The 26,406-nt window shown below is 43.4% G+C and overlaps 2 protein-coding genes across 3 annotated transcripts in view; both read right to left on the bottom strand.

Annotated features, from left to right (window-relative positions):
- Positions 1 to 1,194, bottom strand: part of PARVB (parvin beta) — a 40,522-nt gene extending 39,328 nt beyond the window's left edge. Inside the window, exon 1 of the mRNA XM_081861017.1 lies at positions 1,031 to 1,194. Within this exon, the coding sequence (XP_081717143.1) occupies positions 1,031 to 1,148 (118 nt within the window). The 5' untranslated portion in view covers positions 1,149 to 1,194. The remainder of the gene's footprint in view (positions 1 to 1,030) is intronic.
- Positions 1,195 to 4,609: 3,415 nt separating this feature from the next.
- Positions 4,610 to 24,750, bottom strand: SAMM50 (SAMM50 sorting and assembly machinery component). Of its 2 annotated transcripts, none has more exons than XM_081860988.1 (15): positions 24,597 to 24,750; positions 21,184 to 21,294; positions 20,343 to 20,444; positions 19,113 to 19,200; positions 16,985 to 17,091; positions 15,730 to 15,860; positions 13,052 to 13,139; positions 12,181 to 12,309; positions 10,172 to 10,243; positions 9,840 to 9,926; positions 8,635 to 8,705; positions 8,182 to 8,249; positions 7,069 to 7,215; positions 6,741 to 6,882; positions 4,610 to 4,796 (listed from the first exon to the last, which is right to left on the bottom strand). In XM_081860988.1, the coding sequence occupies exons 1-15, from the start codon at positions 24,615 to 24,617 to the stop codon at positions 4,751 to 4,753; spliced, it is 1,410 nt and encodes a 469-aa protein (XP_081717114.1). In that variant the 5' UTR covers positions 24,618 to 24,750; the 3' UTR covers positions 4,610 to 4,750. The 2 variants fall into 2 exon arrangements, with proteins under 2 accessions (XP_081717114.1, XP_081717113.1); XM_081860987.1 differs by lacking the exon at positions 24,597 to 24,750 and adding an exon at positions 23,899 to 23,982.
- Between the last annotated feature and the right edge of the window lie 1,656 nt (positions 24,751 to 26,406).

Consider the following 26,406-nt stretch of genomic DNA (forward strand, 5'->3'; position numbering starts at 1 on the left):
AAAAGCATGGGGGAGAGGACGGAGCCCTGAGGAACCCCACAAGTGAGAGCCCAGGGGTCTGAACACTCATCCCCCATCACCACTTTCTGGACACGGCCCAGGAGGAAGGAGCGGAACCACTGTATGACAGTGCCCCCAGCTCCCAGCCCCTCAAGACGGTCCAGAAGGATGTTATGGTCGATGGTATCAAAGGCCGCTGAGAGATCCAGCAGAACTAGGAAACAGCTCTCACCTTGGTCCCTAGCCCGCCGGAGATCATCAACCAGTGCGACCAAGGCAGTTTCAGTCCCGTGATGAGGCCTGAATCCCAACTGGAAGGGATCCAAATGGTCCACGTCTTCCAGGCGTGCCTGGAGTTGTTCAGCAACCACTCGCTCAATCACCTTGCCCAAGAATGGAAGATTTGAGACTGGGCGATAGTTGGCCATCGTAGCCGCATCTAAAGATGGTTTTTTAAGAAGAGCTTTAATAACCGCCTCACCTATCAAAGACATGGAAGCCCTCCAAAGAAGGGTGGGGACCTGTTTCGCTCCTTGCAAATCATCAATAATATCATTTCTTGATCCCCTTTACAACAACCGTGTGGGGTAAAAGGCATCATTATTCCCAAATTGCAGAGAGGCAGGAAGATACAGGGCTTTACAAACAGATCTGAGCTGCTCCTCCAAGGGGAGCCCGTTGCGCCAGCTGGCACAGTGCATCGCCCCACGGAAGCCTCCCTCGTCTTACAGGAGACAGAAGAGAACTCCTGGGGAACTTCTCCTCGGCCCCTTCCCGTTCCATTGTCCCTGGCTGCCTCCACGAGAAACCAGCAGCGCCGCGAGGCAAGTTTCCAGACAACTGGAAATAATCCGAGGGCGGCGGGCTGGGCTGGGAGCTGCGCATTCCGAGCGCAGAGGCAGCGCGAAGCTGCGATCCTATGCCCGCTTCCTGGAGGAGAGGCTTCCTTCTGGGGCAGCCACGAGTCCCGTCCCCCCCCCCACCCGCCTGGTCCTCCTCCTCCTCCCCGCCCTCCCGGCGCCCGGCTCACCCTCTCGGGCTTTCTTCTTCCTGGCCAGCGTCCCGCCGAGCTTGCCCAGGAAGGACTCGTCCTTCTTCATCCTGTGCGGCCGCAGGGTGGGCGAGCGCACCGGCGTGGCGGAGGACATGGGCGCGCCCGGGACGGAGGCGGCGAGGCGCGCAGGGAGGGCGGGCGGGCGCCCGGAGGCCCGCAGCGGCGCCGGCAGCCGAGAGACCCGCAGCCCGCTCCGGGGCGCACCGGCGCGGCCAAGCGCAATGGGACGGGAGGCGGGGCGCGCGCAAGGGCGCAAGGGCGCATCCCCGCCGGGGCCGGAGGGGCTGCCCAGATGGCGTGGGAGGCCGAGGGGCGGGCCCGGCGGCAGGAGGGGCTGGAAGGGCGAGCCGGCGAGGCTTCTCCAAAAAGCTTTCCTTCGAGGGGAAACAAACGCCTTAACAAAGAGTAACGGGGGGGGGGGGAGTGGCTCTGAGCACGTGCCTGGCTCATCGCTTTCTTTAAAAAGGAAAAGAAAGCTGAACCCAGGTCGGTGGTTCTTCTGGGCATGTGCCGAGTGCCCATCTGGCGTGAGAAGGGGGAAGGGGACGAGTTCAGAGACTGAGCCCTACAAAAGGAAGGCTGCACTTCTCTTGCGCGCACACAACGTTCATCTTCTTCCGCAGTGGCAAAACTATTAAGCAGGATTTCGCCGATGAAAATAGGGACATCCTGTTGTTGTTGTTGTTGTTGTTGTTGTCACCCCCCCCCAATCGGACTGGGATGCCCCAGGCACTCTGGGCAGCTTCCAACAAATATAGAAACATAATAAAACATTTTAAAACTTCCCTATTCAGGGCTGCCTTCAGATGTCTTCTAAGGTTGTCTAGTCACTTATGGGGGGGGGGTATCGGAACACCACCTAGTGAGGCCTCTACAAATCTTCCCATCACCCTTCTTTTCCCACACCTTTTGGTAATGGTATGACCCATGCAAAATATCATTTCACAATATGTAGCAGTGACACACATTATATGTTCCTTCCAGTAGCACCTTAAAGACCAACTGAGTTAGTTCTAGGTATGAGCTTTCGTGTGCATGCACACTTCTTCAGATCTGAAGAAGTGTGCATGCACACGAAAGCTCATACCTAGAACTAACTCAGTTGGTCTTTAAGGTGCTACTGGAAGGAATTTTTTTATTTTGTTTTGACCATGGCAGACCAACACGGCTACCTATCTGTAACTGGAACACATTATATGTGTGTGTGATTCCTTGGAGGTTTTTAAGCAGAGGTTGGATGGCCATCAGTCATGGTGGTTAGTGGCGGTTCCTGCATTGCAGGGGGTTGGACTAGATGGCCCTTAGGATTCCTACCAACTCTACGATCATGAAGCTGCATGCTTATCAACATAGCATTTCTTGCCTTTGCCAAAGCTGTAGATAATTTGAACAGAACAAGGAAAATATCTTCTCAATTCTGAGGGCTTTCTAGCTCATCCGTCAGAATGCAACAAATGTAGCTATCCAAATTTCTTATGACAAGTAAGTGACTGGGATATCGCCAGAGTCTTATTGCTAGGAAAATGAGGCTCATTCCCAAGCTAGTAGGGGAAATGAGATTTAGAGTGAGTGTTGTGTGGAACGCAGTTGCATGTGTGGTGTGCCATGGGCACCTATTGAACAGCACCTGTTACATCACCAGTGGTGAGCAATGCATTTCTCTCCACCTACTAATACCAGGTATATTGCTTGCAAAGATGAAACCTGTGTATAGCCTTCCTTTCACCGCTTCCTTCTTGGTCAAGCTTTAGAAGATTCTCCTTCCCAGTCGCCATCACCTCCCATCTCCACCGCTGCTAGTACCATGTGTTAGCCATCCTGGGCTGTTTGAATGGGACCACTGCCCAGGCCTCAGGATCATCTTAACAGAAAATAAATGAAGGTGATGAATAGAAGAAAAGTCACAGTAAACTGAAATTCATAAACTGGAATTATACAATTATTGCTAAAATTAAAGGATGTACATACTGTGCACCATTACTGGACTAATACAAATATCTGGTTTGCATCTGTGAGCTAGATGGATCATTAGCCTGATCCAGTATGCTTTTACTATATAACTGGATGATATAATTAAAAGCTTAAGAGCACATTTGCCATCGTATAAAGATGAGACACAATGCACCAAGCTTTCCCTGCCTTTAGAGAGTCAAAGGTGCTCCTGTAACTGACAGCAGTGGAAGAGCAGCCCTGGCTAGGCCTAACTGTTGCTTCTCTTTGCAAGTCACCTGCACCGTAGAAAGTGTAGGGCTTGTGTCAAGTGAAGATGGGTGAGACACCAAGCATTCAGTTCCTCTTTAATGGAAGAGGGACTTATGGCTATACAGGACTGCTGAGCAGCAAAGTCAGGGTCTAAAATAGCAGAACAGGAAGAAGCTCTGTTAGTCATTTTAACAGTTGCCTTTCCCTTGAGAAATGTTTTGATACGCCCTGAAAAACCGTCTCTGATCACACATCTGCAAAGCAAGCCCTTTCAATATGGATACCAAACCCTAAACATGTTTAACTTGTACCTAAAAACAGCCTCCAGCATTTTCTTCACATTTGTGAATAGCAGTCCCCAAAAAATAGCCATGGGCAGAACTTTTCATGCTGCCTCCAACACCGTGCTTTTTGATAGAGTCCATTCATACATTCAACTGTGTGGCATCAAGTGATATGAAATGCATGTGTGAGCCAACCCTAACCCTCACTTTCTTTTTTTTTCTTTTAATTTTTGAGGGGTTTTTTAATACAAAAAGGAGCAAAAGAAAGGTACATGCTACCCAAACAAAAGCACACGGAAATGCACTATTATTTACACAAACATAAATCCTTCCTGCCCACAATCGCTTCCCACCACCACACCCCTCGACCTCCCTCCACCACACCACAACTTCCTTATTTTTTCGATATAATCATTGCACACTTTAGATTTTGGACTTTTCTCTCGAGAGCCAGTGTGGTGTAGTGGTTGAGAGCGGTGGACTCGTAATCTGGTGAACCAGGTTCGCTTCCCCGCTCCTCCACATGCAGCTGCTGGGTGACCTTGGGCCAGTCACACTTCTTTGAAGTCTCTCAGCCCCACTCACCTCACAGAGTGTTTGTTGTGGGGGAGGAAGGGAAAGGAGAATGTTAGCCGCTTTGAGACTCCTGAAGGGGAGTGAAAGGCGGGATATCAAATCCAAACTCCTCTTCTTCTTCTTCTTCTTTATAACATTCCTAGATAATGTTGTTCTTTCCGCTTTACTCCTTTAATCTAAACATATCAACATATTCAATGTTTCCATGGAGCTTTGTTTCCAGGTGGGATCGCAGATGCAAACCCAAGTACAGTAATACAATATTATGCCCCTCCTAGCACATGCACAGCAGAGATGTGGCTCCTCCACTCATTCTTCTCAAAGGACAAGTTAACTGGCCTGCCCTGATAACACCTTCAGCTATACCAAATGCAAGTTTTATTTGTGTCTTCTTTGGCAAAAGTGAGACCTCAAACTGAGTTACAGGTTGCTGTTTTCCAAGTCCTGATTTTAATTTTTTTTAAAGTTTTTGAAGAAATCACACCATAAAACAACTTTTTAAAGCAAGTTTCTTTATTGAAGTAAACCCTTCATACATAATTATGTTTCGGTAAAATCCTCTGGGACATCTCTGTGCCACTCTTGAACTCAGGAGCTCGTTTTGGCCCAGTGATATTATGAAACGACTGTGACATTACAAGAATCTTATTCCAGCTCCAAACTGAACTCCATCACATATTCTGGAAGAACAAAAATAATTAGTATGATATGCAATGTACTGTAATAAGCATTTTAAATGCAATTTTAGCTTGAGATCATGCTTTACATTTTGCTGACCTTTAAGCAGAATATTTGTCTCACTTCTTGGCTTTATGTCACTAATTATAGATTATAGATTTCAGCTGTGATCCTATGCGCACTTACCTGGGAGTAAGCCCCACTTAAAACAGTTGTAATTTGCTTCTGAACAAACATGCATATGAGCATGCTGAAGTTTTCTTCTCCATTAAGCTTGACAATTAAATAGGACCCTACTAAAATATGCTGATGAGACCAGACTGCATTTTTTTTTTGTTTTCACCTAAATTCACATTGGTGGTTCTGTTTCTGAAACTGTGCTTCAACTTGGAAGCTGAATCCAATGAAATTGTGCATCCTTTATAAAAATGCACTTTCTGAGAAGAAATTTGCAGTCTAGAAATTCTCCTGGATTCCCACGTGGCAGCAATGGCCAAGAGAGCTTTTTATCAGTTACACCCTTGTGCAAATTAATTGAAACAAAGAATGTTTTCTATCTTACTCGTAATCCTGTACAGTGGTACCTCTGGTTACGTACTTAATTCATTCCGGAGGTCCGTTCTTAACCTGAAACTGTTCTTAACCTGAAGCACCACTTTACCTAATGGGGCCTCCCATTACTGCCGTGCCGCCACCGCACAATTTCTGTTCTCATCCTGAAGCTAAGTTCTTAACGCCTCCGTGCTGTAGACTGTACGACTATGGAGAAGCTCATTCAGGCACTGATTCAAGTGTGGTACTGGGATCCAAAAATCAACAGTGACTGTTCGAAACTAGAAGACTCCATGCCAAACCTTGTTCAAATGCTGCTTAAAAATAGCGGAGGTCATATCCATTACTAATGTACGCATATGTGAGTTTTGGAAATGTATATGTGAGTTTTGTACAATAAACTACAGTGGTGCCCCGCAAGACGAATGCTTCGCAAGACGAAAAACCCGTTTTGGAGGCGCTTCGCAAAACGAATTTCCCTATGGGCTTGCTTCGCAAGACGAAATGTCTTGCGAGTTTTTCCGACTTTTTTCCCCTTCCCCCCCTTTTTCTAAGCCGCTTATCCGCTAAGCTGATAAGCCGCTAAAAGCCGCTAAACCACTAATAGCGCTAATCTGCTAAGCCGCCAATGGGCTTGCTTCGCAAGATGAAAAAACCGCTAGACGAAGAGAATTGCGGAACGGATTCTTTTCGTCTTGCGAGGCACCACTGTACATCGTTTGTTTCAATTAATTTGCACACGGGTGTACATCTCATATATTAACTGCACCCCTTCTCAGAGAACAGGGAACATGTCTTGGTTCTCTTGAAAATTAAATTACTCTAGTGTGTTCCATGAGACTGTCCCTAACATCATTAGCATACAACTAGATTGACAGATGATGCAGAAAGACCAAACCAACTGTTGCTCAGCTGTGCTGGATGTTAGTATGAGTATGAGTGTGACTCAAAGTGCTGTTTCTAATGCACCTATAAAGCCTTGCATGCCTGTTTTCCCTATATCAGCCAGTGTACCCTCTTTATGATAGGTAGAGGAAGTCATGCTCTGAATCCTGCTTCTGCAGAAAGTTTAAGGAGAAAGGCTTTTCCTGTGACATTCTCTCCAGGGAAGCAATTAAGCAACAAATCTGTCTAGTTTTAGATGACTTGGCAGGGAGGGGGAGAAAAGAGAATCACTAGGGGTTTTTTTACCTCTATAGTATTTTTTTCATCTTATAGCTTTGCAAGTCACTGGGCCCTGAACAGAGGATATGCTATCAGCTCTTTTATGTTGGTATGCGATTAGAGAGGAGCATTTAGTGGATTTTACAGTTTTGAAGCTGTAAAATACCTTATTTATATTTTTTTTAACATATATATTAGGTGGAAAGGCAATTTAGAATAACCGAACATACCTGTCCCCACTTTGTACTCCCATTGGGATACAATAATTGAGTTCTAATCGAGCAATGTTTCCAAGCCTGAGAACTATTCCAGCACCATAAGACCACCGGATGCACTCTGCTAGTTTACGAAGATGAGCCTTAGGACCTTCACCTGGGAATGGAAAGGAAGCCAATGAGAATGAGACAATAACCAAATGTTTTCATAGCCAGTAGCCCAAGTTCTGTTTCAGGTACAAGGCAGTAAAATATTTTAAAACACTCAATTTAAAAAACATAATGCAGAAACAGTTAAAATGCCTTAAAAGGTGGGGGGGCCTCCAATGTATTTGCTTCTTACCATAATTAAGATTGCAGAGATTGCCAGCGTTGAGAAAGAAGTGTGTTCTGAATAGATCTCCAAATCCTCCCCGGCCAGGCCGAAAAGGGAGAGGAGTGTACAAATGCAGACCTCCAGCCCAGTAAGCTTCACCTCCCAGGTAATCCCCTAGAAGAGTAACACAGCACAAAATATTCGCTACATCAGCAATGCCAAGAAAACTATTCAGTATAAGAGGTATCCTCCGTCACTTTAAGCTAAATCAACTTTTTTGCCATAACTGTCCATAGAAGCACTACACACTGTAAAACTTTATTGAAGGTCCCACCTGCTGGCAATGGATCACAGAACAACTTTCAGAACAATGTTGTGGGATGGCAACAACGCTTCCCCTGGATCTGGGGTTCAAGCTGGAGGAGTAGGGGTTTTCCAGGGCTTGGGTGACCCCTTTTCGGCTTCACCCAGGCCTGGGAAGCTTGCCTGCCTAATTACAACAACGTCTTTCTTTACTACGTTGTAGGACGTAGGCAGAAATACAGATACATAAAGAACGCAATTTTGACAATGCATCTTTCTGTTTGTTCACTTAAAGAAGGTAGATTTCCAGGGGAGACTTAGTAACTTTTTTTCTGAAAAGGGGGTGGTAGGTCTGATAAGTTTGGGAACCTCTGCCATAGAATATTAAACAGTCCAAGGTCTGGTTGAAGAGGAATGTTTTTGCCTGGCACCTAAAGACATGAAATGAAGATGACAGGTGATCCTCCTTAGGGAGAGCATTCCACAAATGGGGAGCCACCGCAGAAAAGGCCCATTCTCATGTTGCTACCCTCCAGACCTCTCACAGAGGAGGCACATGAAGAAGGGCCTCAGGTAATGATTACAGGGTTCAAGTGGAGAGAGGCAGCCCTTGAAGTATTGCGGTCCTGAGCTGCTTAAGGTTTCATAGGTCAAAACCAGCACTCTGAATTGGGCCTGGAAACTAACTGGCAGTTGGGCCAGGATTGGTGTAATATGCTCAAACCGTCTAATCAGGTAGACCAACCACCTATCATCATCATCAAGTATTCTCAGCCCATTTTCTGGGTCCTAGTAAAATTATTGACAATGGTGCAGCCTACTAAAAATGTCTCAAACCTTCACTCTGTGGTCCAATGCTGTACATACTGAATCCACGCACACTTGTTGGTCCGCCAAGATAAAATCTATAAGGAAAAAAGAACCATTACTACATGTGAAGTGGCAGGCGACAAGGTGTGTTACAGCAGGCAGAAGGAACTGTACTTAACCACCTCCTCACCTCTAGATCCACCCTTTCAACAGGATCAGGGCATATCCCTGTCTAAGCATACAGGGGTGCTACTGTCACACCTAGTTTGGCCATCCTTTGCTAAACTTTTCTGAGATGCAGGAAATGCTGCCATTAAAGCAAACTGCCAAGTAGCTTGGTTTGGAAGCCATGCAAATGAGTACCATTAAAATCAATGCTTAAAATAAATTTCTTGATGCAAGGGATGCATCATTTCAATTTATATCATATGCCAGACAGACAATAGGCAAACACAAAGGAAAGCAAGTGGAATTACTTACCTATCAGCAATACTTGATGGTTTGTCTCCAATAGGAACCAACATTCCACCCCAAAGAGAAGTTGACAAAACCTTTAAAGAGACAGGCAATCATAGATTGAGTAAAATACATGACAGGTGTACAGATAAATGTTGGAGATGTGGATCCTCGAATGCAGGTATGAGGCATGTTTGTGGTCTTGTTCATTATTAATGAACCCCTAGTAGTAACTAGATTAATCACACTAATAACCCATTATGTTGTAACTTTGGACCCTTTAGCAATTCTGTTGTGTTATTTAGATGACTAAATAAAACAAAGAACCTGTATGGAACTTAATAGCCGCTGCCTGCATGTTAGCAGCCCCAACATGGAAGAACAATTTACCACCTGCAATTAAAAAATAGCTAGCTAAAAGTTTGGAAATAAACCCACAGAGTTGGTTCAACTGCAGGATGGAAAAGAAAAGGGGGGAATTTTAGGAGTAAAATGGCTCACGTTTATTGAATTTGTAAAAAATAAAAATATGTACTTTCTGAGGCAACATCAGTTCCTTCCAGAATAATAGTTTTTGTTATGTTGCCCCTTTTTCATCTTAGCATTTCCAGTGGGAAGTAAGTTTTCAATACATTCACAATAAATTAAAAGACTGTCTGGGGCAGTATAAATGACAGTGTGGCTCCACATAACGCAGCTCCAACCCCTGAGCCACTTTCATATTGTGGAGCCTTTTAAAAGAAAGGGTAGAGTTCCCTATATTGCACTTTTAAAAAATCAAAAGGGCACAAATAGATGGATTTCTCTAGATTGTACCTATACACTGCAAATTATGGTCAGGAGCCAAGAGTTGCCTAATGTTGGGCAAAGGGTTATGCCATTCTCTCTCTCTCTCTCTCTCTCTCTCTCTCTCTCACACACACACACACACACACATTCAAACTGGCTTCTTAGAACAAGAAACCTCCCCACCACAACACTAACTGCTTCTGAAACTCCCTCAAGTTTCAAAACTTACGTGACAATTATCACACCTGCATTTTCCCTGTTAGGAAAATGCACACATTTTCTATATTCTAATATGCAGGCTGAAGTGATTCCAAATTAAACTGCTAAATGCTGTACTTAAAACAATTTGTAACTTTAAAAAGATACATTATTTCATTTGGGTTTTTTTTTAAAGGTACTATGATATGAATCGTTCACTCCCAATAGCACCAAGTACTTACTGAATCCCACAACAGCTTCTTATTAAACTGGAGTTCAAAGTCCTCTTTCAGAAAACTCACATCACCACCGGTATAGCCAGCCAACTCCTAAAATACCAAACAGACCATTTTGAAGACAGAAATATAAATACAAAAACACATTTCCACACGAATCACTTCTTGTTTTATTATTTTGGTGGTACTATATATGAAACAAAATACTGATTTGAAGGCTCGCTCAATCATGCAGGGAGCCAAAGTGTACAGGACTTCAACCAATAGTGCCATATTTTGCGTACATATTGCAAATATAAAACACCCACCCACAGCTATTTTCCAGAACCTGATAATACCTGGTTTATTTTCAGCAAAGCGCCTCGTCTCGGCAAGATTGAAGAGTTACGAGAATCAATTACCATCGCGTGCTATAAACAAACACACATATGAAATGTTATAAGGTAGGAACAGTCAACTATGACATTCTTTTTTCCTGAATTGCATAGAATCTTATTGGAGATAGAGGAAAAAATTATTCATCCCTACTCTTTTGGGCAAACATTCTACTAAACTCTTAACGTGATACTGCATCATCAAAATTATCTAGCAATAAAAGGTTCATCCTTAATTCTGAATTTTACTGAGTAGTTTTGTAGACCAAGCGTACACTGAGCATTGCAACATGTAGCTACCACATTACAGTGGTGCCCCGCAAGACGAACGCCTCGCAAGACGGAAAACCCGCTAGACGAAAGGGTTTTCTGTTTTGGAGGCGCTTCGCTAAACGAATTTCTCTATGGGGTTACTTCGCAAGACGAAAAAATCTTGCGAGTTCCCGCGGGGTTTTTTCGCTTTTTTTCGCCCTTTCCTATGCCGCTAAGCCGCTTATCAGCTGTTCCGCTGATAAGCCGCTTAACAGCTGATCGCTAAAAGCCGCTAAACCGCTAATAGCGCTAATCTGCTAAGCTGTCAATGGGCTTGCTTCGCAAGACGAAAAAACCGCTATACGAAGAGTCTCACGGAACGGATTAATTTCGTCTTGCGAGGCACCACTGTATGTGGAAACTGTGGCCAAGATCCAATTCGTTACATTGAGTGGCTGCATTCCTTATGACAACTGCCAGTTATCCAACTGTGCACAGGCAACTGAGTATGAATACACATGTGAAACTGCAAAGGAGATATTTGTTCTCCATCTGCAGTTTGCTGGATCACAGCAATACTACCAGCCACTGCAACATTAGCTCTGTCTCAGCAAGTGAAGAGAGAGAGGCGTACTTACTTACTGATATGTGGAAGAAAAGGCAACTCTTACAATATTCAGTCCCCTCCCATGTGAGAGAATGGGGGGGGGGAATACCTCCCTTAAAATGATGCTCCCCTGACTAAATAATAATAATAATAATAATAATAATAATAATAATAATAATAATAATAATTTTTATTAATATCCCACTCTCCCCAGCCAAAGCCAGGCTCAGGGTGGCTAACAACAATAAAATAATACAACATTCTAATATAATTTCATTATAAAATTAATTCCAATCAAATTAATGGCAACCATTGAGCTAGAGTTCTGTGAAGATTGCTTAAGGAGGGAGTCAGGCTGTGCCCTGGCCAAAGGCCTGGTGGAACCGCTCTGTCTTGCAGGCCCTGTGGAAAGATGTCAAGTCCCACAGGGCCCTAGTCTCTTGTGACAGAGCGTTCCACCAGATCGGAGCCACAGCCGAAAAAGCCCTGACTCTGGTTGAGGCCAGCCTAACCTCTCTGTGGCCTGGGACCTCCAAGATGTTTAATAAAAAAAACAATTATAATAATAATATTTTTTATTATTAGCAATGGCATATTTTTAGTCAGGTAAACATTCTGATAGATCAATTGAACCTTGCAGCTCTTATTGTGAATAAATATACAATTGCCACTTCAGCTATTAACTATGCAAGACATACAGCAAAGCCAGGTTCCCTTTGCATGTGAAAAACCAACTGCTATTAAGAAAGTTGTGTCTATCTTCATGTCAGGAAATGTACCCTTACAATGAACTGAAAATATTAGGTATGTTGTGAACCCTTATAACAATAATATAAGTAGATAATTATAAATATAAAAGTATATATAAATGAATAAATGGATAAAGATGCTGTAATCTGATATATATATATAAATATATATCATTCAGTACAAAAATCAGCTTTCCTCATATCCGTATAGACTCGAATCTCTATTGCTCTTGGGCAAGAATGGACAACAGGTGTCATAAGGAACCATTATTTCAGCACTATTGCATTTGGCTTAATTAATGTGGTACTATTCGTCAGCATTTGTCATACTTCAAAAATTCATATTCCAAATAGCAAAAACTTACAGACACAGATGACTTGAGTGAATGTCCACTTTCTTCTCGGACAGAAAATGATGCTGTTCTTGCAAGACAGCCAAGCTCCCTCCAGACACCCTCCCATTTTAGTGTGTGGTTGGTCTTCCATATGGGAAACTGTAAAAGAAACAATTTCTTTAATTATGAATGAGAAAACATTTACATATTTTCAGCATCTTTCACATATATCTTTATGAGCAGGAGTCCTGGGTTTACTGGCAATGCAGCCAGTCTTAGAAGAGCCAACTCAGACTATAGGAGCTGCTGCTAAGGTACTTTGCTTTGACAGTCTCCTCCCAGGTTCACCTGGCTTTTCTCTTGAGGGCAGGTGCTAGCCTGGTTTTTTGTGAGGAAGGTGCTGGGCTGCTAGCTCCTTTCAAGCCTTTCAAGAGAGTTGCTAGGCTCTCAGCTGGACCGGAGCCGAGGCAAGCAGCAGGCATCAGGTAACTCAGTGAATTCTCACAGAAAGGAGATGCTGGGGTGTTGAAATCCATGCAAGGATTTTCCACTTCCAGGAGGCAGCACTGGAGCAACAACAGAGCAGGAAAAGTTTCAGTGGCTGCATCTGCTTCATTTTTAAAACGCTGCCTCCATTGCCTTCTGCTCCCCCACCTCAATTTTAGCAATGCAGAAGATGAAGCAAGAAGATGAGAGGGAAAGGAAAGGTTAAGTCTATCATGCCCAGCACATATATTTCCTCCTCCTGAGTTCTCTGCAATCTTCAAAAAACTTGAGAGAGAAAACTTGGTTTGAGTGAGGGGCAGCTGCCAGACAGAGAGGCACTGTTACTGCAGATAATCAAATTTGTGGATTTCTCGTTCCCCAGCCAACCATAAACAAGTAGTGCTATTTTACCTACATTGAATTCTGTTGATATTCCTCTATCAGTTTCACGAAGAGAACTCCAAGGAAATTGCCCGGTTACTTTATACAGATTGAGAGAAAAGCTAGAAACATAACATTGAGATTTGGATTACTACAACAAAGAAAGGAGCTGAAGAACAAGTGATTCATAAAGTCACACCTATGGCACTGCTTAACTTTACCTATAGCAGATAAAAAGAACTCTTTACTTGGCAAGCAGGACAAGGCTGTATGGCTCTGCCACATTTGTCACTGTAAAATCCTTAAAGGAAAGATGTTACGATTGCACTCGTGGTTCAAGTTCCTGGACCTCCAAACTAACCTTCTGTGCTGTATGGTCAACAATCCTATTTCACCATATGCCTCACAGACACTCTCTGTCTCTTACCAAATGAGCCAGGAAGGCAGAGGTGAAATGCTAGCAGAATGGTGCTTCGCCACTAGCAGGACAGGAGCCTAGCGCCAGCTATGCCTTCAAGCTAGAACTGGAGCCCTTAAGTTAGATCTAAATAGCTAAACCACAGAAGAATTGCTTACAATAGTACTGTACAAAATCCTTTAATAGCTTAAAAACCAATTAATAAGTTGGTTAGAGAAAATGGAAGATAATTCTCATATGTCATCATTAATCAACTTAATTTACTTTCAGTGTTAACAGTGAAATGCAGATAGTTGTACAAGGAGCTGCGCGAGCTTAAGAAGAGGAAGAAGAGTTTGGATTTGATATCTCACCTTTCACTCCTTTTAAGGAGTCTCAAAGCGGCTAACATTCTCCTTTCCCTTCCTCCCCCACAACAAACACTCTGTGAGGTGAGTGGGGCTGAGAGACTTCAGAGAAGTGTGACTGGCCCAAGGTCACCCAGCAGCTGCATGTGGAGGAGCGGGGAATCGAACCCGGTTCACCAGATTACAAGTCCACCGCTCTTAACCACTACACCACACTGACGCTCCACAGCAGCGGTCTCTTAAGGTGCTGGAAGCCGAGACATCTACATTAACTTTCTGAACAGAACTACAGTGGTGCCTCGCAAGACGAAAAGAATCCGTTCCGCGAGTCTCTTCGTCTAGCGGTTTTTTCGTCTTGCGAAGCAAGCCCATTGACAGCTTAGCGGATTAGCGCTATTAGCGGCTTAACGGCTTTTAGTGGCTTATCGGATAAGCGGCTTAGAAAAGGGGGGGGGAGGGGAAAAAACCTGCAGGAACTCGCAAGACATTTTCGTCTTGCGAAGCAAGCCCATAGGGAAATTCGTTTTGTGAAGCGCCTCCAAAATGGAAAACCCTTTCGTCTAGCGGGTTTTCAGTCTTGCGAGGCATTTGTCTTGCGGGGCACCACTGTATTTGATGAGAAAAGGCAATTTACCATTTTATCATGAAATTTTACTGGTTTTGGATTTGACAAAAACTGTTGAAAGCTTAAGAACATATGGGAGGGATGAAACAAACTGAGCTGCCTTTCATTATCTTTGTGCGAGTGGACAGACATACAGCTGTTAGCGCAGACTAGATTTACTTGTAAACGTCAAAACAGAATGATACTGTATTTGACTTAGCATTAGCTGAAACAAGAGATAGAAGCTAAACAGCAATATATCTTGCTCACTTTCTCCAAAGTTCACCAGTGTTGGAAAAACATAGAAATATAACCTAATTAATGCAGAATTAGTTCCAATGTAATACTTTGCACACATGGTGTGAGGAATCACTGCCCTGTATGTATACATGTAAAAAATATAGTTGAATTCATCACCCAAAATGTTTGCTCAAAAAAATCTCCTGGGCTAAAGCTAGATATTTTTAATAATGATAATAATAAAGTTATGAACTGACTTTCTATCCATGGGAATAACTCCAAAAACCCATACTCAATTTGGGCATTAACATGCTCTACTGAGGCCTGGTGCTCAGGAACACATCACCAGAGGGGAGTTTTCCCGGCTGCTGAAAGCCTGGCAAGGCAACAGTAGCAGATGGAAGGGAGAAGGACTTTATACATGACTTCAACAGCAATGGCAGCTGGGAGGCCAGAGAACCAGCAACATCTGATGCCCATCTGCCTGGTAAGACCCAAAGCAGTCAAGAAATGTCCCATTCAAGGAAAAGCATAGGAGAGAATGAAAACTTAGAAGTAAATTCTACCATGTAAACTGCCTTAAGAACTCTTTTGTTGAAACTAAGGAAGCATAGATTCTAAAAGTGTGAGACACTGGGTTGTATCCAATGTGGAACTTCTGTTTCCTCTCCAGCCACAACACACATACCCCAACATTTGTTCCAGATCCCCCAAGCCTTCAGAGTTAGGGTACACAGGGGTGAATGGGTGGAGCAGACAGGAGAATAAGCTCTGTTGTTCACACTAAGTCCACTGTATAAGCAGAGCTGAAGCACTGGGTATGGCCCAATCTGTTGACACGTGCCTTAAAATATTTGCTAACTGTCATAGCAGTGAAAGCTGTTACCAACTACTTTCAGTGTGGCCAACTACAAATGAGAGTGAACGTATTGAGTATTGGGGTATGTACCTTAAGTAGCTCATCTTTCAAAAAATGGGGTGTATACTGGTGATTTTATTGTCCTTTGCTGCACACCACTTACAATACATTTTCAAGGGTCTAGGGTTTTTCTAAATAGATGTACATAGCATTGAAACCTCAATACATTCTGAAGGTATCTTACTTTCTTTCGAAGTGGCCAGGCTGTGGTTTGAAGAAAGAGAGACCATATGAAGTTTCCTTTGTGCCATAGGAGAACTGAAATGTCACCTTCTCGGCACGTCCAAATATATTCGGGAGTTTGAGTCCAAGTACCTGCAAGAGCCAGAATAAACACTGAAGCATGTACAACTTTGCCAAGACACTTGCGCACTTAACTGTTTTCTGTAGTTTTTTGCTGCATACAAATGTTTCCAGCGGCAAAGGATATCTGCTCTGCGCCCCCCTTTAAATATTTTTTATCACTATGGTACCCCACCAGGACTCTGGCATTGAGCAGATTGCAGGTGCCATCTTGGTCTATCTGTCCCCCTCAATGTCCCAGAAGTCATTTGGGGGCATGGGAAGAGATATATGACCACTGTCACAGAAAGCACAGCCCACAGAGCTGCAATGGAGAGAGGCTGGTGGGGGAGGTGTGGGGGGAGGAACTCACCTTCTGCAAGCATCCTTGAAGATGCTGTGACTACAGCCCATTGCTATTTGTGACATTTTAAACAGTGTGAATTTTAAAACCCAGTTAATATTAGACTTACTAACCCATATTTCCCCAAACCTTCATGGAAACTTTGCAGTTTTCAAGTAGTTAAAATATCCCTTTTTACTGTTATCTCAAGCTTCTCCATAAAAAACCCCAGATAAATATATTATACACCATAGGTAAAGTACCAGTGATCATATTGCTGTCAAATGTATGAAAGATGAGAAAATACATAAATCATTGCAAGTTTCTCAAATTGGAACCCTAAAGCATTTTTTGTAATTTTCACACAGAGCTGTCAATCATGTTCTAAATTTACAGAAGCATCAGTTTTTGAAAACATGTAAATCTCCTGACTACAAACTTCTGATTTCAACTGAAACCTCCCTTCATTGAATCTCATAACAAGATGACATTATATTATAATAAGCACTCAATTGAAAAAAATGTGTTTTCAGCTTGGAATAAAATATTGCAATTATTTACAGTCTCAGCATATTTGTACACAATAAAAGCTGTCAAGAGATCAGAGATTTCTAGGACAACTGTAGAATAAACAGAAAAAAATGAACACATACACATCTCATTTATTTTAATGGAACTCTGATTCCAAATAAATGTATTTATGACTGGAGAGGGAAATCTGTTTTACCAAAATTAATTTAAATCACTTATGATAAACTAGCATATATCATATCACCACAACTTAGATTGCAGGAGGTTGTTAAGCAGGTCATACCATGCTCCCTTCATTATTGCCAACCATAGTATTATAACTTCCAGTTAATCTTCTCAGTTCTGTTACTTCAAATGTTACATCTAAACCATTTGGAAGGGCATCATCTCCTAAATACACAGAAAGATGTATTAGTAAAGAAAACATTTTTTTAAATCCAGTTTGACATTTCTAATTATTAAAATACAGTGTTTCTTAAATAGCTTCTTAAAATACTTTAAATAACATATGTAATACCTAAATTAAGTTCTCACAGTTTAATACACTCAGAAAAATGCCTTCACAGAAGCGAATACTGTACCCCAAATAGATTCATCCCATGCATTTGACTTTCTATAATACTAAACGATGTTTGGTTCAAACTATGAACACTTAACATTGGAACTGAAGATTTAAGCACAAACCTCACAGATCAGGACAGGAGCAGAGATCTGTGTGCCTTACCATACTTCCCTCTAGCCTCTTATAACATTTCCTTTATTTTTATTATCATAAATAATTAATTAATCACTCTCTACACAATCATCCCAAGGTGATATATAATAATAAAAAACAGCAGCAAAAGTTTAAAAAACAACAACTAGCTGATACATTTAAAACAAAACTAAAGCAATACAGAACAGACACTCATGGCAAGGACCCATTCATCCAGCTGGGAAAGCCGGGGGGGGGGGCGGGAATCTTTGATTGTTTTCATAATGTACAAATAGTGGTGCCTGTCATATCTGAACAGGAATGCTATTCCACAGAACAGGGGCAGCTACACTAAAATCCCTGCTCCAAGTTACTGCAAAGAAGGCTTCTAAGATCTTGGAACTTGCAGAAGTTTCCCCACAGACCACAAGGCCCACAAAACCTGATACTGCTGTATATATAGGGCCTTACATGTTAGTATCAAAACCCTGAACTCAGCCTGGCAGCAGACTTGGCAGCTAGTGCAAATCCTACAAGCAGGGTGTTCTATGCTGGCAGTCGTCTGCCCACAAACGCAACCTAGCCGCCACATTCTCCAGCAGCAGCAGCCTCCAGACCAACCCCAAGGGGAGCCCCACGCAGAGTGCACTGGAGTAATCCAACCGTGAGGTTACCAATGCATGGACAACTGTGGTCAAGCTATCCCAATCCAGTCCTGGTACTTCTTTCTAGTATTGGGTCTTCTACCCTCACAATTTCAGCTGATTAATAAGGGAAAGTCTGTATCAACCTTCACTATCCTTTTATCCTGCGAAGGTTTTGGACTACAACTCCCATTATTCCTGATTATGTGTCATAGTAGGTGGTGCTGATGGAAGTTGCAGTCCAAACCCTCTGGAGGGCACCAATCTGGGGAAGGCTGGTCTAGATGGCAGCAAACCAGCACCATGTTTTAATTGGAGGCAAGCTCAGTGCCAAGGCTAGCACTACAGAAACAGTTATAGAACTCAATGAAAACAAATACAGCCTGTCACCCTGATGGATACTTTGCTGTTTGATATCTATATATTGAAACTAAGCATTCCATTCATTTATGCTACACTAGAACTACAGTGGTGCCTCGCAAGACGAAATTAATCCGTTCCGTGAGGCTCTTCGTATAGCGATTTCTTCGTCTTGCGAAGCAAGCCCATTGACAGCTTAGCGGATTAGCGCTATTAGCGGTTTAGCGGCTTTTAGCGGATCAGCTGAGAAGCGGCTTATCAGCGGATCAGCTGATAAGCGGCTTAGCGGCTTAGGAAAAGGGAGGGGGAAAGGGAAAAAAACCCGCAGGAACTCGCAAGACATTTCGTCTTGCAAAGCAAGCCCATAGGGAAATTCGTTTTGCGAAGCGCCTCCAAAACGGAAAACCCTTTCGTCTAGCAGGTTTTCCGTCTTGCGAGGTGTTCATCTTGCGGGGCACCACTGTATTGAGAAGGACACATGTATAAAATAGTCTGTCCTATCAAAGGAGGGATAGCCAATTTTAGTTATACTCAGAGTAGACCTACTGGAATCAACGGATTTAGGTAACTTAACTCCCATTTATTTCAATGGTTCTCCTGCAAGAGTTACTTATTTTAACCTCCTTCAAAGTATTTAAATATTACACATATTAAACTACTATAAAGCTATATTAAAACTCAAGGAAAAACAAATCACACACACTGATAATTACCTTGACACGTATCAATTAGAACATCCACCTGTCTAAAAATTCCTAGACGGAGGAGCTTTTCACGAGCTTCATGGGACTTCCTCATAACCTTCAAAATATTTAAGGTTTAGCTTTGCACCTTATTTTTTTTTTTATAATGATTTTTATTCAATTTTTTAAAACACATAATTAAAAGATAAACACATCACGAAATACAAACAAACATAAACAAATCAAACATAAATAAATTCATAATCTTACTTTCTTGTAACTTCTTTCAATCGACTTCCCCTTACCTCCCTTTCGCTGCATCCTTATTTTAAAATTTTTTAGCAACCCTTTAGTCAATTTATCCATTTAGTTCCCTTCATTAAATTCCCGTAAATTTATTAATTACAACTGTAGTTCTCTGCTTCTTACCCCTTGACATCTTAACCCTCCTCAATTTTACAACAGTTTTTAAGATATATTTTAAATTTCTTCCAGTCTTCTTCCACTGGGTTTAGCTTTGCACCTTAATGACTAAATGTTCAACAGTTATTTGCCAAATGCATTTATTCATTATCTCACATACTGCTCTACATTTTCATTACAGAAATGGGAATTTCAAGACACAGCGTGGACCTCATATAAATCAGTTTAGCATCCAACCCCAACATGTATAACACTGGTGTATAACTAAACTCAAAAAGTAATAACAGGAATTCATGAGGCTTACGTCTGCAAGCGCAAGACTGCAGTTTAGCACCATATTTATAACACTGGAATATCTGCTTATAAAGAATACCCATGCCTCTGTTAAAGCATGTTTGCCATATTGTTTTGGTGTGTCAGTTTGTATAGCCTATAAACCTGCTGCGTCAAGGCCTTATGTCAGCTGCTGCTAAGCTTTTCTGTCTAGTGTTGGTGTTTTGTGTATTGAGGTGTTGTTATATTTTGAATGTCATTTTTAACCTTTTTCTTAACCTAGATTGTAAATTGTCAAGAGATGACCTGTGCTAAGTGACTTAAACCATGCATAGGCAAACTCAGCCCTCCAGATGTTTTGGGACTACAATTCCCATCATCCCTGACCACTGGTCCTGTTAGCTAGGGATCGTAGGAGTTGTAGTCCCAAAACATATGGAGGGCCATGTTTGCCTAAACAATATCATAATAGTAATATTAAACAAGGATCCTGACATTTTTAGACTTCATAGTATTTTCAAGCTTTTGAGGGTTTCAGAAAGTGAGTCTAATTTCACTACTTACATCAATGAGGTCTTTAGCCTTGAATACGTCACCAATTTCATACATGATAATGTCATCTTTAGTCCTTCCAAGTCCATCAAAGTGCACATGTTGAACCACAACCTAAAGATTAATATGGTTCTCATCAAAATGTTAACCCTGGAAACATTCCAAGGACAACTAGAATTTCTACTCAACTAAAACATAATGGTGCAATAACCAATGAATTATTGAATTACAATTCCAAGACAGCACAGAACATTGTCTCATCATGAATCAAAGTCAATAATTTTAAGTGGCAAAAACAGCATCATTATTAAACAGGTTTTTACATTATTTTGTGGATGAAGCCCACATTTTACCAGCTTCCTTGCCAGAATATCATAGGGGACTTTGTCAAAAGCCCTACTGAAATCAAGATACACTATGTCCACAGCATTCCCCTTATTCACCAAGCTTGTAACTCCATCAAAAAAAGAAATGAGATTTGTCTGGAATGACTTATTTTTGAGAAACCCATGCTGAGTCATAGTAACCACAGCATCATTTTCTAAGTGCTTACAAACCAATTCTTGAATTTTTTGTTCTAGGACCTTTCCTGGTATTGATGTCAAACTTACCATTCGGTAGTTATCTGGGTCTTCTTTTTTTCCCCTTTTGAAGATGGGGAAATTTGCCCACCTCTAGTTGGCAGGTACATCACCTATTCTCCAAGAATTTTCTTTACACAATTGTTTACTAATACCTGAAGAGAATTATTCATTGCTAAATGGTAAGAATTCTCCTCCTACTAAAATTATGACTGTGTTACAATGACTGTGCACTGTTAAACAGAAAGACAATGGGGTATCCCAATACTCACATCTTTATTTTCCAGTATTTCCTGTTTGGTTTCTGGCTCAACTTCAACCAGTTCAGCTTCTTCCCCTATAGCACCAAAATCAGGTCCACTCATTGGAAGAGGCTCCAAACTCTGAGCAGGATAAAATTGAGTTAAACTGAATTTAGTTTTTTCAAGTCCTCAAGTATTTATAGTGATTCTTACCATTCCATCCACCTTACCATAAAAGGATGCAGTCTTGTGCAGTTGTGTTCCCAGAATCTATATATGTGTCTCCCCATGCAGTTTCATTATGCAAGAGTGGTAAAGGAATGGTATCCAATTAAGTCATAAACAGAGTAGACTCACTGAAAGTGGCAGGCTTACGTTATTTAAATCCAGTTGTTTCAATAGTGGATATCACTCATACTGTATACTGCATAATATAAGCCTGTCAGTCAGCTCAGTTGGAGAGAATGTAGTGCTGATAATGCTAAGGTTGTGGGTTCGAGCCCATCCAGGCCAGCTGTATATTCCTGCATATTCCTAGATCAGGGGTCTGCAACCTTTAAGACAAAAAGAGCCACTTGGACCCGTTTCCGAATGAAAAAAAAAACTGGGAGCCGCAAAACTCGTCATTATAAAAATAACTTTTTGTCACTTTTTTATTATTTCTTTGTTTGACCCCTCAGAATTACTCCTCCTCATAGAAATAAACGTTAAATTAACAAGTTACCTTTTTTCGTGTGTGTGTTCTTCACTCCCCTTCAAAACAGTGACCAGCGTACATGCCCCTTACAATGTAGTGGGCGGGCGGGAAGGTGACATCGGGACGGTGCGTGACTAACACACGCACCGCCCCCATGTGACGTCACAGCCAGTACAGCGCCCGCCACAGTGGGGAGTGTCGGGGCGCACAATGCGCCTCCTCCCCTCGCTAGTATCCGCCCCGGAGCCGCGGCAAAGGTGTAAAAGAGCCACATGCGGCTCTGGAGCCGCAGGTTGCAGACCCCTGTCCTAGATAACCCTTGGGGTACCTTCCAAGTTTACACTGCTATGATTCTAATTGCCTTACACAGTATTACATTTTTCAGCTTGCCTTTTTATTTTACAATGCACTTGGTCAGTATAAATACTATTTAGAGAATGAGTATCTCACAGAACTCAGAAGGGTTATTTAATAAAGAAAGATCGTTCACTAAGATTTTAAGCAGGTATATATTTTTAGACGTAACCTGCATTGGTCATTTATGTTTGGGGTGTGGCTCTCATTCCATTATAGACACCTATGGTGCTGGCTGTGTTGTCCCTACTTGACCAGCTGACACAAGCTGCATAATTTTAATTTCCAAAATCCTAAATTCATTTCAATATGAGACCACTGGAAACTGTCACCCTATACTTAAGGTACTTTTGAATGTGAGCTTTAAATGTATACCTTGAATAGCCCTGTAAAACCTCACCCACCTCTATTCTTTTCAGACAGCTGCTTTGGAATAAAGGTACACTATTAATGCTGCAACAGAGAAGCTTCAGATTTTGTAATCCAGTGGGGGAGTAAATTATGACACATTGTCATTTGGGTTAATGTAGCATTTTGATTCTCTAATATGCAGGGATGGGATTACCAATTTTTTGAAGGACTTTGAAGACACTATGAAACAATATTGATATAAACATGTTTGGAATATGGCTTTGGTTGAAAAGTTGGCAACAACATTGGCCAGGATGACTAAAAAGAGGGATAGTTTAATATCAGAATGGTTTCATTTTGTAATGCACATGAATAAGAAAATGAATGATGTAATGCTGCCATCTCAGTATGCTACTTTGTGGAACACAGCTGTTTATTTTTTCTGTAGCAACATTAAGAATAGCAACATTTGCCATCTTTCTACTGTAAGTTATAGAGCAATTGTGGGGCTTTTGCTGTGTCTATTAGCCTCTGGAACTGAGTTTTATTTACATTTTAAGTTATGATCAGAAATTTATTTATGTTTTAAGTTTTGGGGTTTTTTGCATGTTTCTATGCATAAAATAGGGACACGGTTGGCGCTGTGGGTTAAACCACTGAGCCTAGGACTTGCCGATCAGAAGGTCGGCAGTTTGAATCCCCGCAACAGGGTGAGCTCCCATTGCTCGGTCCCTGCTCCTGCCAACCTAGCAGTTCGAAAGCACGACAAACTGCAAGTAGATAAATAGGTACCGCTCTGGCGGGAAGGTAAACGGCGTTTCCGTGTGCTGCTCTGGTTCGCCAGAAGCGGCTTTGTCATGCTGGCCACATGACCCGGAAGCTGTCTGCAGACAAACGCCAGCTCCCTCGGCCAATAAAGCGAGATGAGCGCTGCAACCCCAGAGTCGGTCACGACTGGACCTAATGGTCAGGGGTCCCTCTACCTCTACCTATGCATAAAATAACAAAACATTTGTGTGTTTTTTTAAAGTGTTATATTTTTCTAAGACCTCGCATTACCTGTTCAGTTGTAGCTGTTTTGTTATTGCTCTGTCTACATTTTTGCATTTCACTTTATGCTTAATTTGTATACTTATGCTACTGTAGGATTCTCACAGGTACTAGAAGTCATAGAATTGTAGAGCTGGAAGGGACCCCGAGAATCCTCTAGTCCAACCCTGTGCAATGCAGGAATCAAAACTACAGCATCCCTGACAGATGGGTCTTCCAACCTTTGCTTTAAAAACAAAAACAACAAAAAAAGCAAGATCACTGCCTTCTGAGGGAGTTGGAATAGCACTTACTGTCAGAAACATCTTCCTGATGTTTAAGATGCAAAGTGTAGGTGCCACCTCCAAGTCAGTGGGATGCATGTGGGTGTGTCATGAAGACTTTATATTCACAACTGGTGTGTAAATACTGTGCTGCCAAGGAAAGCACTGCAGTCCCACCAGAGACGCCATCACAGGCAGCACCACTTTGGAGAATTATTGATTAAGGCTCCTTAGGGGAAGCAGGAGCCTCCCAGGCTCCACGCAAGCCAGTCCAAGTAAGCTGGCCCAAACCCCTCCGCTCCCTCCTCCTTCCTTGTTCCAAAGGCTTGAGGCACCAGAGCATGTGCAAAGTCCACCACTACCCAAGGCAGGCAGGCAGGCTGGAGTGGAGGCACCGGATTCCACAGCGCAACCCAAAGCAGCCTTCATGCAAGCAGGCAGGCAGGCAGGCAGGCAGGCGCGCATCCCCTTCACGGGCGCCTCTCTCAAGGTCACACTCTGCACATGCTCAGAAAAACGCTGCTCGGAATGTTCGGTATTGTTTTGAAGGAGAGCCCTAAAAAGGGGGGGTGGGGGATTCTGCACATGCTCAAAAGAGACAATCTCCTTTTCAGGTGCGCGGCCCCGGTGCGCGCGTGCACGTGAGGGCGCGCGGGTCTCTGCTCTCCCTCCTCCGCCCAAGGTCGCCGCCCTCGCCCGCCAGGCCCGCGGGGCCGGGCGCTCCTTACCCGCGCGTGGACGGTGCCCATGGCCGCCTCTCAGCGACGCCGAGCGGCAGAGCGAGCGGGAGAGCCAGGCGAGGGAAGAAGCGCCGCCACGGTCCCTCAGGAGGAGAAGCTGCAGCAGCAGCAGCGCGGGGCGGCGGCCATGACAGGAAAGCGCGTCGGCGGCAGAACGCCCCGCCCCGCCCCCCCGGGCGAGTCTGATTGGCCAGGCCGGGGCGGAAGGGGCGGGGACTGGAGGAGGAGCGCCCGGAAACGAAGGGCGCCGAGACCGTAGATAAAAGAAACGCGGGGAGTGAAGAGAGATGAATAGGTGCCAGCTTCCGGGATGTATGAGGGAAGAGCAAGAGCCGAGTCTGATTGGCCAGGCCGGGGCGGAAGGGGGCGGGGACTGGAGGAGGAGCGCCCGGAAACGAAGGGCGCCGAGACCGTAGATAAAAGAAACGCGGGGAGTGAAGAGAGATGAATAGGTGCCAGCTTCCGGGATATATGAGGGAACTAGCTAGCGGCAAGAGGAGGCAGCAGGGTCCGCAGGGGGGCAGCGGATCCCCGGGCAGAATCCTAGGCGCGCAGGAGTTGTCAGAGTGGGCAGGGACCCCTGAGGGTCATCTAGACCAACCCCGCTGCCATGCAGGAATCCCAACACGCGTCAGATATGGGACCCGAGCGGACCCTGCTTCGCTTCTGCAGATGCGCGGGGAGCCGATATGCGCTTCGCCTCCGGGGCCCCCATCTCTCGGGCACTCGGGTGCACGTCTGAACCCTACGTCTGCCACCCACCCGGGTTAGTTGGGCAGCTGACCGTGCAAACTGGGTGGGAGCCGTCGCGAAAGCGCCTGCTGTGCTGTCTAGCTCCAATTTAAAAAGAAAGGTTTTTTAAATAGCGCTTATATAATTGCCACGCTAAATGCCTTTACAGGATTGTGAGAGTCGTGCCCCATGAGACCACAGAGCCATCTTGCAGGTTAGCGGCGAGTGGCTGAGACATAGCTGTCAGCTTTTCCCTTTTCTTGCGAGGAATCCTATTCGGAATAAGGGAATTTCCCTTTTTTAAAAAAGGGAAAAGTTGACAGTTATGGGCTGAGAGTCGTTTGGATCCCAAGCCCCAAACCCTCAGCGCAAAAGACAGACATGCCCCACGCAGGTTTGCAGCAGGCAAAGGCCAATCTACTTAAAATTTCACTTTGCGGTCCCAATCCGTCGCTCGCGTTTCGCATCCAACAGCACGATTCAAAAGCACGTGTCGATCTGTCTTCTGGTGCTGCCTGCGATGGAAGGGATTGCACCTCCTGTCGTGAGAACTGCACCCTCTGCACACGCCCTATGGGTCAGGGTCCCTCTCCTTCCTGCTGCCACAGGAGTACAAGAAAAGATCCGGCTTACTCGCCACCTTACTCTGCACTGCTTGTTGCAATTCTCCGTTGCATCCTTACTGCTTGAAATAAAAACACAATTTTTTTCCCCAAAAACACAAAATTAGAAAGAGCAAGCACTTTTTTACTGTGCCGCTACCTTCTTATTTCTGCTGCCTAAAGTAAAAACAGTGCGTTTCTACATTCCACAGACAGATTTCACTTCTACCGAAGGCAAAAATGAAATTGGGGTTCTAAAAGTACCAGGAAGCTCCATGTTTCTCTGATAAAGTTGCTATTAACGTTTATTATCCATCGGTCACTCCATCCCCGGGCATCTCCATGGCAATTGTATGCTGGACTTTGCAATTGGAACTCACAAGCAGAAATTCCTTATTTATTTATTTATTCATACATACATACGCCGCTGTTTTCCCTGATATGGAGTCAAGGCTGAAATAATA

Source organism: Podarcis erhardii, assembly GCF_964252035.2.
Source record: "Podarcis erhardii genome assembly, chromosome: 5".
NCBI lineage: Eukaryota > Metazoa > Chordata > Lepidosauria > Squamata > Lacertidae > Podarcis > Podarcis erhardii.